Source organism: Scatophagus argus, chromosome 21 (assembly GCF_020382885.2).
Source record: "Scatophagus argus isolate fScaArg1 chromosome 21, fScaArg1.pri, whole genome shotgun sequence".
NCBI classification, from domain to species: Eukaryota; Metazoa; Chordata; class Actinopteri; family Scatophagidae; genus Scatophagus; species Scatophagus argus.
The window spans coordinates 12,512,616-12,532,345 of record NC_058513.1 but is presented as its reverse complement, the minus strand read 5'-3'; the positions used below and the strand labels follow the sequence as shown (position 1 = coordinate 12,532,345).

The window sequence follows — 19,730 nt, the reverse complement described above, 5'->3', positions numbered from 1 at the left end:
GTGACTGAGTGAGGTCAGATTTTTCCAAAACTGGCAGACGGATCAAGCGATAATGAAACCAGATGGGCTATGAGACCGTGTCGAGAAAGATCAATAGGAGTGCTCAGTGATGTTTCCATGCAGTTACAGGATAGCTATAAAATATTAGAATGTCATATTCCCTAAGTGAGATGAAAATAAGCATGTGAAGATATGCTGCTGTCAGATAAAGCTACTTCTGCCAGCCGAAGGGATAGGTGGTGCGTGTACTGTATCATTCTCTTCCTGAAACAGGCCATCTCTCCTCAGCATCTGCACAGAATGGATATTCTCGCCTGGAGACGACAGAACTCTCCGGAGTGCTTGCCTTTGATCATGAGAGGGATAAAAAAACCCACACCTGTCAGTGCTACTTTATTATTAACTCATCATGATGTACTATGAGCAGGTGGAATATCTTTATCGCCGTCTCGCAGTGGGGTGGACTCTGCTTTTTGCCGTAATACAGCACACTGAGGAGCTAGCATTAAGCGTAGTAGACGCCTCGAGCATCTGTATCAAAGCTAAGACTTGAGCACCTTCAGGGTGAGCAAATACCGCGGTTATGGGAGTAATCAGAGAGATAGGCTCCAATACCACCAGCCACACTGGCTCACACAAACCAATAAGCTTTTACACCTCTAAATGCTTCCCAAATGTCCCTTAATCAGCCCTGAGAGGTCCGGGGAGACCCTGGGCCGAGGAAAAATGGGTGTAACACTCTAAGTAAGTGCTAATGGTGAGGTTAATACAGAGGCTGTTAGCAGGCGATGGTGAAAAAAAAAAGGCAATTTGTCACTGTGACTGGATGTAACCACAAGCACTCCTCCAGACACTGAATGCAAAACCGCACAAGGCCTCGGCACATTGTCACCCTTTGGTTTTATGTTCGCCAACATAAAAAAGGCGCTCTACTCGGGTTTAGGAGCTAAAAGGTTCTAAGGGCCAGAGGTTGTAGGGTAAGCATCACGGCTATTGAGCAGGGCGAGCTTCACACCCATAAACACACATAATCACACACACATACAACAAACTCTTTTTTTGCCAGGCAGAAAATAAACCAAACTTACCTGACAAGTTCTTGTGGCAATAAGAATGCAGGAAAATAACATGAGTGCAAAAACAAATGAATTCGCAAACGACACGGTCAGTTTAGCTCACTGCTGACAAATGGGAATATTTTCAATTGTGCAGCAATTTATCAGACATAAATCAAATAAACTGTGAAAAATAAAAGGTTTTATATGTTGATAAACTGTGTTTTTATTTTGATGCCAATGAGAAAGTGATCATCTCCACTACAGGCTTGTTTGGGAAATGCAGCCAGGGAGAGATTCAATTAGAGCTGCGATGCAGATAGTTCTTTGAGCATTTAAAGGAAACAGATCACTGCTGATTGCTGTTGGAGAGAGGACACGCTTTTTATCTTGTATTAACACTGACAAAGTGCCGCTGTCATTTTTGTTGGTAATGATAACAATGCTTCGGAGCATATTAAAAGTGCATCATGCAGTTTCTTTGGGTTTACATACTGACTACTGAGTAACAACATACAATTAAAGTATTCCTCAAAAGGGTCACAGCGTAGTTATGACTTTTAGTTGTTTTTCAGTGTAACTTTGACAGAATAACGCAATAACATATTTTCTGCACTACAAGGGGATGACAATTCTTCCAAGTTGTTTTTTTTTTTGTTGTTGTGAAAAATTAATAAAAAAAAGAATAATTATTAATTATGAACAGTCAAAAAGAGTTACTCTGATTTGTACACATGTAGAAATCTTGTTTGACAGGATGCGTACCAATTAGTTGATTGAATTCTGTCTCATGATAAATGGTGGTTGTTTATTAGGGCTGTAAATTATCATTATAATACTGCTGTGACAGTTATAATCCACTTTAAACAAACTTCTGGTGGCTACCGTATATTGGGTATATATCTATTGATATTCTGAAGACTTCTCAGTATACCACTACAGTATGGTGGCGAGTGAAACAGCCATAACATGGTGACAAGCAAAATAATAAATAAATAAATACATAAATAAAAATAAAAACACAACTGTGAACCATGTAGAAATGCAGTAAGTACAGCACATAGCACCGATGTTATCTGAGAAATCACATTCATCCAATGCAATTTCGCAGAGTGTTCTGGCAAATCAGGTTGACATGGAAAATGTCAAAGAACTGTAACTACTAGGAGAGTCTACACTTTGCCCTTTGTGTATTTTTTTTTCATGTGAGGCCCCCCTCCATCACTAACAGCCCCCCCACCCCACAACCCTCCCTGCCTTTTCCCGCCTTCATCCCTTCTCCTCTCTTAAAACTGTCACTGCCATCAGGATTGCATTTCTATTCCAGTCACGTTGATCACACCGTTAGTGATTCTGGATGACAATTATTCACACAGTGCAGAGCCATATTCAAGGCAGCTCTACCTCTGAAAGAGAGAAGGCACTTAAAATACCTGAGCCCATTTGAAAAACTCAGATACACCGGCTATTTGTGTTTTTGAGTTCACGTTGCACATATATATATATATAAAAAAATAGCAGCATGAGGAATATGCAAAATACAAGCAGAATTTAGACCAAGGGAACATTCATTTTACACTGAAGCTCCACTTTAAAACAGATAGCGTACATTCTATGGGCTAACAAGCACCGTAATTTTCATTTCTATAATCTAAAACCACAGGTGGCTGTTATTTAAAAAGACTACAGTGTGTTTCAGTGTGGCGTTATGCTAAAGCAGTGAAGGGAAGAAATACAGTATCATCCCTGAGTGCAATGAAGATAATGAGGAAGCTTTTTAACCAGGCAACCTGATGAGCCCCAAGCCTGCAGAGAAAGGCTTGAAACCATGCCCAACTTCTCAGCTTCCCAAGAGGCTTTTCAAAATTCAATAAATAACATCTGTAGGCGATGTTGGGTGCAGACCTAGCAGAGTGCGTCATAACAGAGAGCTGGCTGAACAAAGAAACCATGACGACTGCCAGGTTTCCATAGCAACTGCTGCAAGGCCTGGAGAGTATAATAGCACATCAATCACTGTCCAAAAAGAACTTCATTATCAGCAAAAATAAACCTTTAGGATCTGTTTAGTGTGCAATTGCTGGTCAACTCACCTCAAAGCCCAGCTCTTTGGCAAATGTGGCCGCCTCCTAGAAAAGAAACACACACACACAAACACACACAAATGAACAGTTAATTACAGAGTCACAAACAGCACAGAATGTCACACTCCAGACGTGAAGTAAAGACATCTTGCTTGCCTCTGCTCCTCACATGTGCAGCCATGTCACTTGAGAATAAGTAACCTGAGTTAGTGTTGTTCCGCCAACTCCTGATTTAACAGGCATGCAGCCCACCCATTTAATCCATCGCCCCACTTCATCTCATCTTACCACGGCAGCATGAGATAACACCACGTCAGCCTCCAGCCATGAAACCACCACTGAAACCATGAATATGTCCTGGTGTGTGGGAATCCCCAACACTGCAGGCATTCAACACCCACTATATGCTTCTTCTGTCTCCTGACAGGTGCACTTTAAAGGTCCAGACCAGTGTTTGTGCGAGTTGTAATGCTGATGCTTAAGGTTTTCAAATACATGCTGTAGTTTTAGATTTTAAAATATACATATTTTCCAACTTTTCAGGCATCATTTCCATACAATATTAGAAATATATTGGCAGGCTTTTGAAATGTTTGAGTTTTATGATCCATCACCAGATGACACATCAAGAGTTTCAAGTTTCAAGAGTTTTCAACTTAATTTTCATATTACATGAAAATGAACAGAAATCGAAGATTCGCCTCGAAAAATATATCCACAGGTACTAAACTGCAGACATCAAGTTATACATGATTAGCAAGGGCTAAACCAAAAAAATGGGACATATTTCAAATATGCTAATTGTTTTTTTTAAAATCATACTCAATGGAACTCGATGAATACCTGGAATGATAGACGTAATAGGATGGGAAATACTTTCAAATGTTCATCTCTCCAGATCCAGTACATCCAAAAGCCTAAAACACACCAGCATAGCTTGTCATGTTCACTTTTTGATTTGTAGCAAACATGCAAAAGCCCTGCTCTGATCCTTTAGCTGGGGACAGAAGCTGTTGCTTGTCAGTTCAGAAACAATGCCACAAATCACATGAGACAACCTTGTGCGCTAAATTCACTTTTGACCCCAGACGGGGCAATAAGTTGATGTTATGATTCTAAATAACCCAATTATCTGCAGAAGGGGGGCTGGTGTTTGAGTGACCTTGGGGAGAGAGGTTGACAACCTGGTCCTCAAACAGAAGGGGAGGAGATGACATGGAACAATAAGGTTACCGGTCCCTGGAGGAAAGTCTCATGGCTCTCTGCCTTGGATCAACATCACAGCGCCAGCAATATGTCAATTCATCAACCCCCCATGCACATCTTCAGCACACACACACACACACAGAGGTTGGGAGGCTAGTCAATTAGCTTCTGTAGCCAAGACGCAGTTGTATAATGAGTAAAGGTGAGCAGGCTTTTCTTTTCTCCTCCCGTCGCCTTTTCAATCTACTGAGGGCTTAGGTCTCATATTTATTTTAATTTATTTACACTCAGATATTGACTTTTCTCCACAGGCATGTTCCGTCACCGACCAGCATGAGGGACACGAACAGCTTGGAAAATGTCTTGTCAAAACAGCGATATTTCATCTCAAAGCATTTAAAAGAGACACATGAACTAAGGCTGGAATAACAATGGTGCTTTTGATCGGCGCATGCCTCTATCTCACCCTCAGTCTCTCTCTAGTTAGCAGCTATAATATTTGTGAGAAAAGCCTTTTGAGAGAGTGTGGGCGTTAGAAGAAAAGATAATTGAAGCGATGTCTATGAGCCACATGTGTGCAGTGTAATCCCTTTCAGGAATTTATTAATTTATATGAGCTCTTATGAATGCCAACATCTAAAATATTTGGTACTGTAAGCTCAGCTAAATGTAATATATTGGTATGATAAATACTGCATGGTGGTAAATATGCAATTACTGGAACTACACAGGCAAGCCAATAAAACTGAAACGAAAAGCAATAAAAGTCATGACTTTTTAAGGGGCTTACAGCATTAATATTCAGAAATCATGTGCTTCAGGATGTGTATTTTTCACATTTGACATGTGCTGTTTTGGAATGTTGCGGTAGATGCTTTTCAAATGACAGTCCATGTGCTTCCACAGCTGTCGCAACAATGACAAGTGCTTCGAGTGACATCTGGGCAAAATCCTCTCGTGCTCAAAAAAGCATCTCGTTTGTTTGGAGATTGCTGCGATTGCACGCTTGCCTTTGATGATCTGCTCCGAGTCTGATTCCGGAGGAGAGAGGACTGTTGCAGATTTCGGGGGCCCACAAGTTCTCCTCCTTTTCCTCCTCGGGCAAACAAGGTAAAAGATAACAAGGCAGGCTGAGTGCATGAGCCCTCTGCAGCCATAGTTAGTATAAAGCTATCAGAATGTGTGAGATGTTGCTGCTGTCAGAGGCTTAAACAGTCAAAGGGATATTTTTAGAGAGCTTAAGCTAATAATCCAGAGCCCAGTCGAGGGGGGTGGGGGGTACAATATCTTGCCAAGCAAAATGAAAGAGGAAATACACACTTCATGCAAAGGGCAGTTTTCACACTTTGTTTTCCTTGACACTATATGTGACAGGAACCTAGCAGGCTTGTTTTAGAAACAGTATGTGCAGCCACAGCGTGTGGGTCTCCTCTGTGAGACTATCCAGTACTGTATGAACTTTATTCCTTTCCTTTGAATGAAGCTAAATTACACAATCTGCATTCAGTCTTTATTTAACAGAGGAGTAAAACAGGAATTCTTAATTTTCTCTCATAGATTATTGTAAGGAGACTTGCAATTCGGGCATTTTGGATGGACAGCCACATTAGTATTCATTTGAAGCCTTGTTCCTGACCTGCTAAAAGTATGAACTCTCCTTTTAGCTCCGCTTTTGGTCTCTACCAACTCATGAGAGAAGAAAAAGTGGCTCTTAAGGGGCTAAATGCTCCACACTGTTCACCAACTGGTTGCTAACAGCATCTGTCTGCTGTTTGGTGTTGAGCAGGTAGTATACAGCGGATTTGTAGAGTGGGTCTTTTTGCTTGCTGCAGTCGAAAACAACGCATAAGAGAGGTGACACGATGAAGTTACTAGTCAGAAAACTAAAACAGTGAGTTAAGAAAAAAAGGGGGGAAACTGCAAAGTCAAATGATAATCGACTGGGCAGACCTTCACTACAAGTGACACCTTTTACATACAAGTAGTCACATGATCCATTGTTGATATAAAAATATGGTCTATAGCTGCTTTTAACACTAATATAACAATAATAATAATAACAATGGTAATCCATAACATTGTCTGGTGCCATACTGAGGAACACTGATCACCTGTCACTCCATTAAAAGAAAATTATTTACAAAATGGCCCTGTCCACTTTGCTACTCTGCATCTAAACAAATATATCTGATTGGCCATAACATTTTATGCACGTCTGATCTTAAAGCACGATCACAGACAAGGAATTAAAAGAAATTAAAAAAAATAAAAAAAAAATAGAGAAGTTAGTGACTCATCATAAAGGATTATGTGCAAAAAAAAGAGAAGAAAACAAAGCAAAGATTCAGTTTTCTATCCTCTGTGTAACAAGTTGTTGAGCATATGTCACAGCAGGAATGAGAGTGGGGAGAAAAAAAAAATCCAATTTCAGTGTTTCCCAAAGAATCTAAATCAAAGAGCAAACCTCTGTGCTAAGGTTAATAAAAGTTGATAAGCTGAAAAGCGTAACTCCCCCAGGCCATTCAGAAAATAGGCATTTGCTTGACCGTGTTAGCCTAAGCTGATGTTGAAGCAGAAATTGAATTGTATTTGACATTGTGTGTGTGTGCGGGGGGGTACTGAGGAGGGTATAGCCCTGACAAGTTATTTACAACAACACCCGTGTTTTCTTCTTCCTTTCTGGGCATTTCAATAAGAGCTCATTACAAAGACGTCAGAGTTTACAACCATTTAATAAAGGCCACAATTGTAGAATTATCTTGAAAAACTATATGATCGGTTGGAAAACATGCCTAACAAACTGGATTAGAACAAATGACCAGGTCTGGAGAGATCAGCTGGAAATTTACTATAGAAACCTTTTAAACTAAACTGAGCATGGCAGGGTCATGACATCTCAAATAATTCAGCCAATTATCACTGCTTACAGATATACAACGACGGCATTTCCTCGTTCCCTGCATGTAAGCGTAAGACTAAGCTGAGTCAGACATCTTCCATAAATGCCCAGTAAAAACAACATCTGGCTTCCAACTCAAGTGTTTCCAGTCAGATTAGTACAGCATACATTAACAAGGCGGTGGATGAGGGTGAAGGATGAATAACTAATCAAGACGGTGGCACCAGCGGGATTGTCAGTGCCCTTGACTTGGCCCCTGGGTCACAACCATGATTCTTCCTGGATGTCGGGACGTCAGCCCCCAGCATGGGTCCAGGTGCTACTGAACAGGAAGCTGCCACCTCACAGATATGTGAGCTGATAATATGATCGTGCTTGCTGATAGAACCTCACTCACGCTGGGTGGTGGGAAGGCAGTTGCCTGCTACTGTGCAGGACAGATTAGGAGGAATAAATCACCTGTACCAGGCCCTGATGTAGCCCCCAAGAGAATGCAGCAATCCTGCTCAAGTATGACATGCCACAAACATGGGGGTAAACACACATATAGCAACACACTCCAGAGAGGCTGCCAGTTTTACTGCCTCTGGGAATTTACTCATCATCAACTGATGGCATTACACTTTGGTTTTTTACCGAGCTGATAAGTGGCACGTTTCATTTCTACCTAGCTATTTTCTTACATTCAGGTGTGATCGTACAGCTTCAGTCTGCTGACAGATTTACAGCTGGATTCCAGTCTAACTCCAAAACGCATTACCTGAAATCTGTCTTCTTATCCACGTCTCCCTAATGTCTTGAAAAATCACAAACAAACAAATGATGGAAACTGAGATTTTTTTCTACTTCATACAACTTTGTCAACTGTTCAACAGATGGTGAACTGTTGTGAGATACAGCATTTACATTTGCAATACTTCCTGCAGTACATAAAATGGTACTAATTTTCAACTTCTGTCAAACCTCTCTGCTTCCTCAGGATATATTCATTATATATCACACTGCTGTAAACTGAAATGTCACTTCTGCTTAGTAATACGGACATCTCCATCAACATGTCTCCAAATCCATTAAAAATGGGCGGCAGCACATCTGATACTGATTCAGTATCTAGTTAAATTACATGTATGCTTTAGTACATTGTTTCCTACACACTACAGCTGCACAATGCATACTTACAGTAAGCCTATATTAACACACAATACATCTGATGGCTGAATAGCTCTGCCTTATAAAAACATGGTCTGCGTTTTCTCATAGCATCGTGTCAAGTATCTCATTGTGTTGAACAAAATCTGGACAACCTCTCTTCATCATAAAGCATGAAGTTTATTTGCAGATTTAACTGGTGTTCCTGATGAAAACTAAGGAAATGGATTGGGCTTTGCACAGCTCGGATCTCGGTCTCAGTCTGATTCTGTGGATTAAATCAGGACATGAGGATGTGTATACGGCGCAATCAAGACGCATTTTAGTGGACTGAGGTTAGCAAAATGCACTGATTCTCCACACTGCAATGCTAATTACCATTTACAAAGTGCAGTGTACAAAACAGTTATGAAGCAGCTTCTCATTTTCAGCTCATGCTGACAATGCCATTTTTAAAATGGAGCCCATCGAAATTGAAATTGTTGAGAGTGGACTGCGGCTTGTCATTCAGGCTTTCATCAATATCATATCAAAAATTTTCGCTTATCAACTTAATATTTTTGAACTTAGACTTTCAGTGTTTGGATCAATAACTTTATGACAATTAAGGCGTGTCAGATCAAAAGTAGTTTACAGCTGTTATTTCAACTTGGCGGGTAAATTTAGTGAACATTTGGACTGGACTTGTACAGATGTCTAGTTTTAAAAGATTGAGACATTGGCATCACGTTGGCCTTTGGAGCAAAAGGTTAATTAAAAGTATTTGATGCCAAACACGACAGGGAGATGTGTTGTGAATGATGGGCTCTAAAGTTTTATTATACAGCAGTACGCTGTGTGCAAATATCTCAGCATTAGTACTAATAATATATATATAATACTGCAAACTGAACCTTAATCAAGGGAAAAACACAAAATAAATTGGTTAAATATTTCCTTTTCAGTCCATCTTGGATAAGACTTGTCTAAACTTTAAAGCAAGTGCAGGGTTGACCTAAGCTTTCATGTGGCCAATTTTAACAGTGACCTTAGCTGCCAGTCCATTACACACCTCTAGCAACAGCGTCTGTTTTCATCTATCTCAGCTGGCCTACAGGGGCAGGAGAGAGGTCTCTTAGCAAGCCCACAAGCACGCCAGCAGCACCTACACCACAGGTCTAAAGGTTAAACAATTGGAAACATGTGCAGTACATAAATATTTCTTCTGATAGCAATCTCAGCATGGGAAAGCAGGGTTTGCATAAGGGACTCAGAACAGAGGATGTAACCTCAGATAGAGCATGAGGGAACAGCCAGGCATTCAGCAGGTCTGCTGGGGCTAATGGAAGCAGCAGCAGCTTTGTACTGGCGGGGAGTTAGTTATCAGCCTGATGGCCTTATCAGCACCGAGGGCCTCTATCACACATCTCACCTCTGGGCTCTAACAGGAGGTCAGCACACAACGTCAGACTGCCAGAGACTGGCTTTCTCTCAGGGAACACTGGACGGAGGGAAAATGGTGGATGAGCAGGTCTGCTCAACAAGCAGAGCTAGTGCAGCAACTTTTAACTGTTGTAACTCTGATTCCACTTAAATGTCCAGTCGATTTTAGAATTGAAAGTTTTTGTAGAAATGCATTATACATATAAATTACAGGCCCTATCATGGGAAATTTATATTATCAACTATTGGCTGATAACCAATATCATGGCCATCATGGCTGATAACCCCATGATAATGAGGTCAAAAGGTGACCAAGCAAATAAAATTAGGGTCTCTAAATGACTCACCTGAGAAAATACAAGCTGTTAACACAACTGAGAGCTCATTTTGTTCTCAAGTGAAGTTTTACTTTTGCTTCAGTAATATTTTATTCATTGTCTGGCCAAGGTCCACCTGATTGAATTTTTCAGGATCCAAGAATTCCTCAGTTAGAGGATTACAGTTTCTTAGTCATGCTTATGAAAGCAACTGAATTGCAGTCTTGATCCCAGCTCTTTGGGGCACATTTTCAGGGTCAATACATCAATTTATTTTGAAATTTAATTGAAAGAAGTAATGTGTTTGCAATAGCAAGTTAGGGAATTTAGCACAACTGGAATTTCTCTTAATGCCCTCTGGTTATAACCCGTTGCTGAAGGCTTTTTAACTTATTTTCTGACAATACTAGTTACTTCAAATGAAAGATTTATGCATTTGTATTTTGTCTCTGCTCTTCTTTGCGGTTTTAAATGGAAAGAAAAAGGTGATGTCGTATTTTCCATGTTCCTATCAGAAAGGAACAATAGCAACAATACTTTGACTTGTTTGTCTGTATTGTGAGTCAGTGAGTGAGTGAGTGAGTCAAATCTGATCAAAACACACCCACACAGTCCTGACGAACCAGATCAGGTTACCTTTTGAGTTTTAATTACAACTCACATGTAGCTAAAGATACTCTGTTCGTTGCTTCTATCATTTTGCTGTCATGTTTGTGTAGTTCATTGTGGTTATTCTCTGGTCTTCTTTCAGTTTTAAATGAATATATGCATGCATATTGGATATCTTGACACATGTAATATCATGTGCAAAACTTTGCTTCGAATAAACATGTGAATGGTGATGATTGGCTATGCCTTTATTTTTGCACTCAGGGTAAAGAGCAGAAACCTGTGCCAGAAAAAACTTTTGATGAGGTTGAACCCAGCTTCATCTCAGTCTATCAGTTTCTTGCAGATTATTATCCAGCAAATTCGACAGACATTTGGTTGCAGGCTGTGCAAACAAAGGTCAAGAAAGCAAACATCATTTATTCTGCTGTGGACTGTTGAGAACAGTGACCATGCCCTCCTGCATATAATAAACATATGAGCATTTGGCCTGCTCTATTTACCCCCTAATGAGAAACAAAGATCTGCTCTGGAGGGTCTTGCATGCTACAGACAATGAAAAACCAAGCGAGGGAAAAAAAAAAAGCTCTCAGAATAATTCAAACCATTTGTGTGCACGAGGGACATGAGAGCTTTGTCTGAATAAACTGGTCATAGAAAAATTGAGCTGATGTTCAGTGTGTTATCTGTTGATGTGGCATACAATGGCCATTTGCCAGATGAAAAGCTGCATGGAAGGCAGGGGCCAGTCAACAAGAGGGCTGAATCAATCACACATTTATGCAAACAGATAACATGTGATGGTTGCAGGGAGAATGAAATAGCGGCATGCCTCTTCTAGAAGAAAATACCTGGCATGATGCAATCAAAACCCCACAATAAACTGGAAAAACAATAATAGCATTCAGTTCAAGTGGGAGCAACAGGCAGATTGAGCCAAGCAACATTTCTAAAATAAATCCATACGTTTCATTATGCATTGCACGGGACAAATTTATTTGGCATTACAAGTGGGTAGATTATGTTTGTTGATTTTCATATCCAGAATTTTTTAACTATGAGGAGAATAGAGGAGTCCTCCAAATGACACTGGAAAACATGACTGTATAGCCTGGACTGTGGGAATACAATCACAAGTAGACAAAGGCCAGTCCTCCCGCCAACTCTGTGTGGATAAGAGGATTGAAGATGGGAGGAAGCAAGCGGCCAAACTCCAAGCAGCAGTGATTTGGGCAGGGGGGGAGCATACATGAAGGTTGTAAGGCTATCTGGAGCCTGCCGGTGTTCAAACTTCGGTAAGTCCCTCCAGCAACAAGCTGATATCCTGCACTCTCTCCTGCTGTGACAGAAATACACTGGCCTCAGAGCCAGCAGAACGTGGGCACTATTGATCTGCTCCCAGCGCAATATCTCCTCTTACATCCATAATTATTCTCCTTCAGAGGACTCCACCGTATGCCCTGGCTGCCCGACTGGCAGACTTTCTATCCGCCTCCTTGTTAAAGATGCTCTATGGTCTCACATTTCACGTTGCACTGCCAAAGACCCCCCTCTCTTAACCCCGACATTTTCGAATATTTCATGGTTCAATTCCAGGGTTGGGGAAGGCGGCTCCAGCGCGGCACGATTACAGTGGTTAGTCGGACTCCTCTGGTGGAGCCGTGCTGGCTAGCAAAGTACCGTGACTCGCAAACAGACAGGCCAGGAAAAACAGAGGAATGTTGGAGAGCTCATTTCTTCTTCTGTACTGAATCCCCTCATTGCCAGCGCGGACACAGGAAAAAGCTGGAGCACATGCAGCATGTTGTAGCGACGCTTCATTTAATCAAGTAAAATGGTTACCAGCCTTTTCGGGCTTGTGAACTTTTAAGACTGTATCGTTTGAAAGAAATAAGGAACAATCTTCCTCTTGCAAATAAGAAACTGAATTCATAAACTCACCACTGCTTAATTTAATATACTGTTGCTACCACAGCCTCACTTACGGCTGACCAGTAGCTTATAGTTGCTTGTGTTAGCTAATGTTATAGCAAATTTTAAGTAGATATTTCTGCATAACTGATAATTGTGAGTCATCTTGCTGACTTTACTACATGTGCTACTGGTAGACTACATTTTGTGAATGAAACCTCTTCATCGGACTATGTTTAACTGGATTTAATGGCTAAAATTGTGATTGTGGATACAAATATCAGCTTTGGATTGTTTGTGATGGTTGGAAAACATGTTCATTTTACTACCATTTCTTTTTATAATGACTGTGTATGGGACATTTTCCGTCTACTGGATCTAGTAGATGTAGTCTCTCAGTCAGGTAGCCTAATGGTGATGTTATCGAGTGGTGGGTTGTGGTCCTAAAGTGCATCACACCTTTGTTCTGAGAAGTATTTGGGTCAGCTTCATCAAAAACAACAACAAAGGGGGAAAAAAAAACCCACACTAATTTGAAATGTAAAGAACTTTCAATAAAGCAGCCGTTGTATAGGCCTGTACTTTTAATCAGGTCTGCGTACATGATAAGCTCCAAAAATATTTGTTGCAGGCTGAACAACTCGAATTAGTTGTAGCCGCTATTGCAATGCTTACAGTGATTTAATGATTGCACTCTCTCGTTGCAGTGCTTTTTCATCAAGCTTTAAGCCCAATTTGTACTTTTGTTATTTTAGTAGTAGAATTAGCATTAGTTTAGTTTATATTGTGTTCAATAAAACTAGAGGGCAATGGAGTGGTAAGAAATTCCTGAGTTTTAATCCACTGGCCGGTGGAGTGGATAAATGGCCATTTGTGTGATGTCTGAAGGAAAATCTGGACTGTGAGGCTAAAGCAACTACCTCAAGACAATCCTGGAAATTAATTATCTGCAACATTTACATAATCTTGCTTTAAGGCCACACAATGTTTGAGACTTTATTACGGTGCAGAAATATTACCTTTTTCCTTACTTTCAGTCTTTCAAAATTCAGCAAAAACTAAAAATAAATAAAACAAACAAAGATTTTAAAAAAGGCAGCTTTTGCATTCAGCAAATCATCACAGCAAATGTGCACTATGACTCATCATAAACTCACTGACTGTACATCACACTGAAGGTCAATGTACTCTGGCGCTGAATGGAAGGCATGTGACTCATCGCAGAAACAGCACATTCAATTAAAATTCAGCTGTGAAAGACACAAAAGAGAGCAGCAGCTAATACTTCATGTCTTTTCCTCCAATGACACATTGTGATTGTTCCGCTTCGCTAGCTTCAGAGATGGTTCTGTGTTCATCCTCCCAGTTGGCCTGTGGGGCCTTGTGAATAAACACATGGAGGTTAATGTCTCATGTTCTTCCTCGTTCTCTGCAGACAGCTCTGACAGGAGGGGCAGAGAGAAGAGCCTAAAAGGAAAGCTGTTTCGGTAATACGCTAATCTGGCTCTCGCATCTCTTTGTTTTAGGCAGTGAGACGGGATATTTTCCCCAAGCTACCGTTGAGAAGTACATCTCCAGTCCGCTGTGGGTGAGCTGTCAAGGGGAAATTCTTTCTTTCTTTTTCTTTTTTTTTTTTTTTTTTACATATTTTTCTGTGCGAGAACAGCCCTCATACCCTAAGGGGCCTTTAGTGAACCTGCCATCATCCACACATACTGACAGCACAGAGCACGCACTTCGACGGTCCTGCACACGTCACTGAGACGATAAACAGTCATGGGTCTCACCACAGAGATAAGGCTTCCAAGCAGTCTATCAAACAAACAAAGCCAAATGACGAATCTGGAGAGATGTTAAGAAATGACGCCATACTGCCCATGTGTCTCCTCTGCCTGCCCCTTATTTTTTTTTCCATCCACACATAGACACAGACACACATATATACTGTATACTTGTACACCTACTTCAGCCTGTCCTGGAAAAATCATTAGAGCCCCCACCACCCCACACACACTGCATGCAGATGGAGAAAAGTAGGGCTGAGAGCCAAAACGCCTGAGGGGCTTTTCATGACAGTAACCTTCTGTGGAGCTGCTTGTATGCCTCTACCTCTAGATCAGGGAGAGGTGCTAAGGGATGGATGGGAAAATAAACGAGATAACCATACAAAATATTAGGCGAGGAACATTCACACAAAATACAGAGGAGGAAGAAATCTGTGTCATTTTGCTCTCATGGCCTGGAGAGATGGCTGGCTAAATGCTCTTTTAAAACAGCTTGAACATTGAAATGATGATGGCTTTTTTGCCTGAGCAAAGCACATTAATACATAGCTGAATGCCATTTCCACTTTTGTGAAATGGCTCACCTATTGAGTATTCAATTACAATGGCTGTCTCTGGTTTAGAAGACGGGGCTGGGACCCATAAAAAATAAGCTCCTTCTGAGTGTGGCGCTGCAGAACACATTGGACGGCAATGGAAGGCAAGAAGATCTTGTGTATGGCGGTGGTTTATAACCTTAATGGCGGAGGAGTGAGAAGGTTGCTGGGTGTTGACTGTGGGGCAAAAAACTAAGCTCCTCATCTGCGGTTTTATTAAAGAAGCACATTTTTAAACCATTTGCACAGATAAAAAGCCCAAGCACATGAAATGATCTAAATTGAGAAAGCCATGAATCCTAGCTTTAAAAAAGTCAGTCAGGGCGATTAATTCAGCCTTGATTAATTGTTCCATTTGTCTATGATATGGCTAAAATTCCACAATACAAACCCATCAGTAATAGTCCAATCCTTTCCCCCCATTGTGTGGTTTATCTCTTATGCTCAAATAGCAAAAGCAAATTGTGGCTAATTTTATCGGCGAATCCACTGGCATGTGGTTTTTCCAGCGGTAATGATTCCCTCATTCGGGCCTAATTAACTGCAGCCATTAAATGGAGGGAAATGTAATGCCCTGGGTTCCATGTCAGGTAGTCAAAGGAGGACAGCACAGGAGGACTCAATTAGGCCTGTGCTGTTCCCAGGTTATCGCACGACATGTTTGCCAATTAAGTGAAGTAGCGTTTGATGTCTATGTGACTCTGTCGGCACCATCTCAGAGGCCCTGGCAACGCAAAAATGGCGTCCCTGGCCTGTCCACCCCCCCACCCCACCAGTGAAGGAACAGACACTACATTATGCCCCAAAAAGGCAGTAATTACAGGATGGATGGGAGACTGTTATATAAGTAGGAGGCTGCCGATAGGCCAGGGAGGGCCTGCTGATGCCAGGTTTCAAACAAGTACCAGCAGGATCGAGTTACAGCAGAATTACCAAGGGTAGACTCAGTCAGAAACACAGACACATTTCAACATCAGAAGCAGGCAAAAACAAGAGAAGAAAAAGAGGCTATTGACATTTTCTGGAGTCTGTGGCATTGCATGACTGTTTCAAACGATCAAAAGGGAATTGTGATCTGACTGAAATAAGATCCCACTCATCACAAATAATGCAGCACTCAAAAACTTCAATCCAGTCCAAAATTATTATTAGACACTTTCAAAACATGAGATCTTACAGCTGCTTTAAAACACATTTCCCCCCAGTGTGCGTAGCTCTGTATCGTGACTCAGTTAGTGTGGGAGAGGAAAACAGACAGTCAGACACATTACCCTTCCCTTATGGCACATTCTGCAAGGCTATAGGAGTCAATCTGCATGATCCTGACTGTCACTGACTTGTTATGAAAGCATCACAGACTGAGGCTGATCCATCACTTTGGGAGGGTGGAAGTTGGGGTGAGAGGACGGCCTGAGGAAGGGGGGGGGGTTGGATGGGCGAGTGTGGGCGAGGCAGTCCTGTTGCCTGTCACTCACCATGCACTACTGCATGACCGCCAACCTTGTCTGGCTTGTGCACAATGGGAGGTCTAGGGCTTGACTGTATGAGCAGTCATTCCCAGCGCCAACACAGAGGAAGGCCAAAAGGAGTCAAAACACTCTGGACAAGCATTAGTCCTATATAGACCCTAGAAGACCTCACTGCTTGAGGCAGCTGAGCTGTGAATATCAGCTCTGTTTCCCACTGAATCTCTTTTTCTCTGCCGGTCTTTGCCGGGTTCAATTCCGGAGAGCAAGCCCTGACAGAGACTCCAAAAGATAATCTCCTTCAACAAACATACATTGCAATTATCCAGAGTCATTAAACTGTAATCACTGGAGGTGTGAGCAAACTTCTTAAGCTAACGGTTACAGTACCACCCACCCAAAAACACATAACACTTGCAAAATGCACATTGTGGTTTAGGAGACAGAATCGTTCCTCACAGCAATTAGGGAGCAAGAGAGGTGCATATGCCAAAGGCAGGTCTTATGTTGGGAGAGGAAAGAAAAGAGGAAAATGCTGGAGTCAGCAACAGCAATAAATCCTCAAATGCTGAGCAGTTTCTTCCAGTGCATTCCGGGTCTGCGGACCCCATCTCTAACCCGAAGACAGGGCTCTGTTTAGTAGCTTTAGCAGTGGGGAGGCGAGTCCTCCCCCACCCCCCTCCCATCCCCAAAGCTCCAGTTTGTCCAGGCGGGGCCTTTGAGTCAAGCTCAGCTGGCCTGTTAGAGGATACTTCCCAGCAGCACCACGGTCTGTGACCACAGCTTGACCTCCAAACAGCTACTCACCTCTACAGAGCTGAGGAAAATCAATGCATCAACTGGCATGAAATGGTGACGCAACTGAGATGAACGATTATCAGGCCAATTCTTATTCATCTCTTTATGAGGCAGTGATAAGTGAGAAGTTAAATGAATAGTGAGCAGAACTGAGAGCAATGAGTGGAATGAAACAGTGGACACTGGCACTCTGGTTGATGCTTTAAACATGCTGATGTTTAAAGCGTAAAACACGCGGATCTAATATAAAAGAATACAGGCGCGCAGAGCACATACTTTCACCAAGAATGCACAATAATATATTTTATTAATGACAGAAAAACATTAAAATGTACATAATCTCCATCTAGTTCTGTGTTTTGAACCTGGACACAAATTAAATGCTAATTGACTGACGGCAGCTTTGATTTTTTAGGAAGAAAATCTAATTCTGTGACTTGTGACTTGTACAAAGATCAGTTGTGATTATGCTAACATGCTTTTGTGCAGAAAGTAATGCTTAGTGGGTTAGCCTGACAACATTTATTGATGGAACCAAAGCTGATGCAAATGTCATAAAATTTGCAGGCATTTGGTCACAAATTAAGATTTAGACCCACTGTGGCAATCAGGGAGATATAAAAGGATCACTAGAGTTATTTCAATTCATCCTGAAGGCGTCATGAATATTTGTACCCAATTTTATGGCAATCCATCTAATAGCTGTTGGGACATTTAGGTGTAAACCAAAAATGTCAAGTTCATGGTGGCACTATCAGAAAAGTCAGCAGTTCAGAAATCATCAGGATTCATCTTCACAGCAACATGAATATCTGTAATAAATAATTAATGACAATCAACCCAATCGGAGCTGAGATATTTTCGTCCAGACCGAAGTGGTAGACAGACCTACTGACCAACCAATGGACTGACATTGCCAACAGGCTAAAAATGGCCTTATATTATAGTTTGTAATGTCCAAATCCATGGCCTAACATTCAACCCAACAGGTATTTAAGAGATCCCTTTAAAGAACAACTAAAAAAGGAGACAACCACGACTAAAAATATAACCTCTTTTGTACAGGTAATGTAAGTATACACAGAAACATATGTGCTAATCAAGACAATACGTTGGTAAACATAATATCTGCCCTTAAGTGGCCTGAACACGTGTCTCGTTTCACCTACCGTCTCGTTGCCAAACAAGATGTCGACGTAAGGCATGACCTTCATCAAGGGCTCTTTAAAAGACTGGCTGATGAAAGGTGCTGAGAGGTTCAAGCAGAAGATTTTGTTGTTATCTGAAGCGTGCTTCGCCACCTTCAGGATTGACTCCGGGGACACAGTCAGGAAAAACCCCTGAAACAAGAACAATGTTTTCTTACGTCATGTTTTCAGCAGTTTGACTAAACCAACCAAACTAATCTGTACAGTACCACTGAGCATTATCTGTGTTTTGACAGCACAATATGAACCAGAATGGATTGAAGCAGAGGCCCCTGTGGAGTGAAACACTTTAAACTGCTAATTTTTGGGATCTGGATTCTGACAAGGCAATTTTAGGGTGACAAGGCTTGGTATTATTGAAACAGCACAGGAGCCAAAAGAAGAAGAAAAAAAAAAAGCAGCGGTGGTGCAGAAACATTTATGTGAAATGGTTTCTTTGAACATACACAGAGCAACAAAGAAGAGGAAAAAGGGCAGGAAAAAATCCATCTAGGACAAAGCCTGTGGCTGGGTTCCAAGGCTCGTACTGGAGGAAGCAACGTGCACATATCCGATGATAGGGCGAACAAAAGTCTCGTCTGGACTCTCCTTACTTGGAAACAAGAGAGGCAGGTCCACTCATTGTGTGAATGAATACAAATCAGGTAAGAAAACACCTTTGTGTTTCAGGTGGAAACCTGAAGCGAGACACTCCGGCGAGCCACACAAAAACACTCCTCCTTTGATACTGATCTTCTTAACCTTGTTTTTCAGCAACAAGCTGCTCTGTAAAACCACTATGTCACAATAGGGGCAAAGGGGAGGAGAGAGGAAAGGAAAGTTTCAGCACAGTGATACATTTAATCTGGCTGAAAAGCTTCCATTGTGGGCTACAGAGCAGTTCTCATTAAAGCACTATGACATTTGCAGCAATAGAGGAGGAACCTCCAGCAAAAAAGAAAAGGGTATAATACCTATGAATAGAGGGTGACTGTGTAGTCAATCAAATGTACAAGGCATTACAATATAAGCACGCTAAGCAGGTGAAGTCTTTATTACACATTCATGGTGTCATTCACTCTATGGGCTGACATTCCCGTTCCTCTGCGGTGTTGTGTGTCCTGTGGTTTTTTTTTTTTTTTTTTTTTGGAAATGTCTTCAAGTTAAGGCCCAGGTTAGCCCCTGTGGTAGCTGTGCCACGGTACCATCTGTTGAAGACTAAAAAGGTGTTTTAAATGGATCTTGGA

General features: G+C 41.5%; 1 protein-coding gene across 3 annotated transcripts in view; it reads right to left on the bottom strand.

Moving 5' to 3' along the window:
• adkb (adenosine kinase b) overlaps positions 1-19,730 on the bottom strand; it is a 97,575-nt gene that overhangs the window by 8,968 nt on the left and 68,877 nt on the right. For all 3 annotated transcript variants that reach the window (XM_046376349.1, XM_046376347.1, XM_046376348.1), the window contains exons 7-8: positions 18,466-18,636; positions 3,149-3,184 (exon numbers count right to left, since the gene is read on the bottom strand). In XM_046376349.1, the coding sequence (XP_046232305.1) occupies positions 3,149-3,184; positions 18,466-18,636 (207 nt within the window). The remainder of the gene's footprint in view (positions 1-3,148; positions 3,185-18,465; positions 18,637-19,730) is intronic.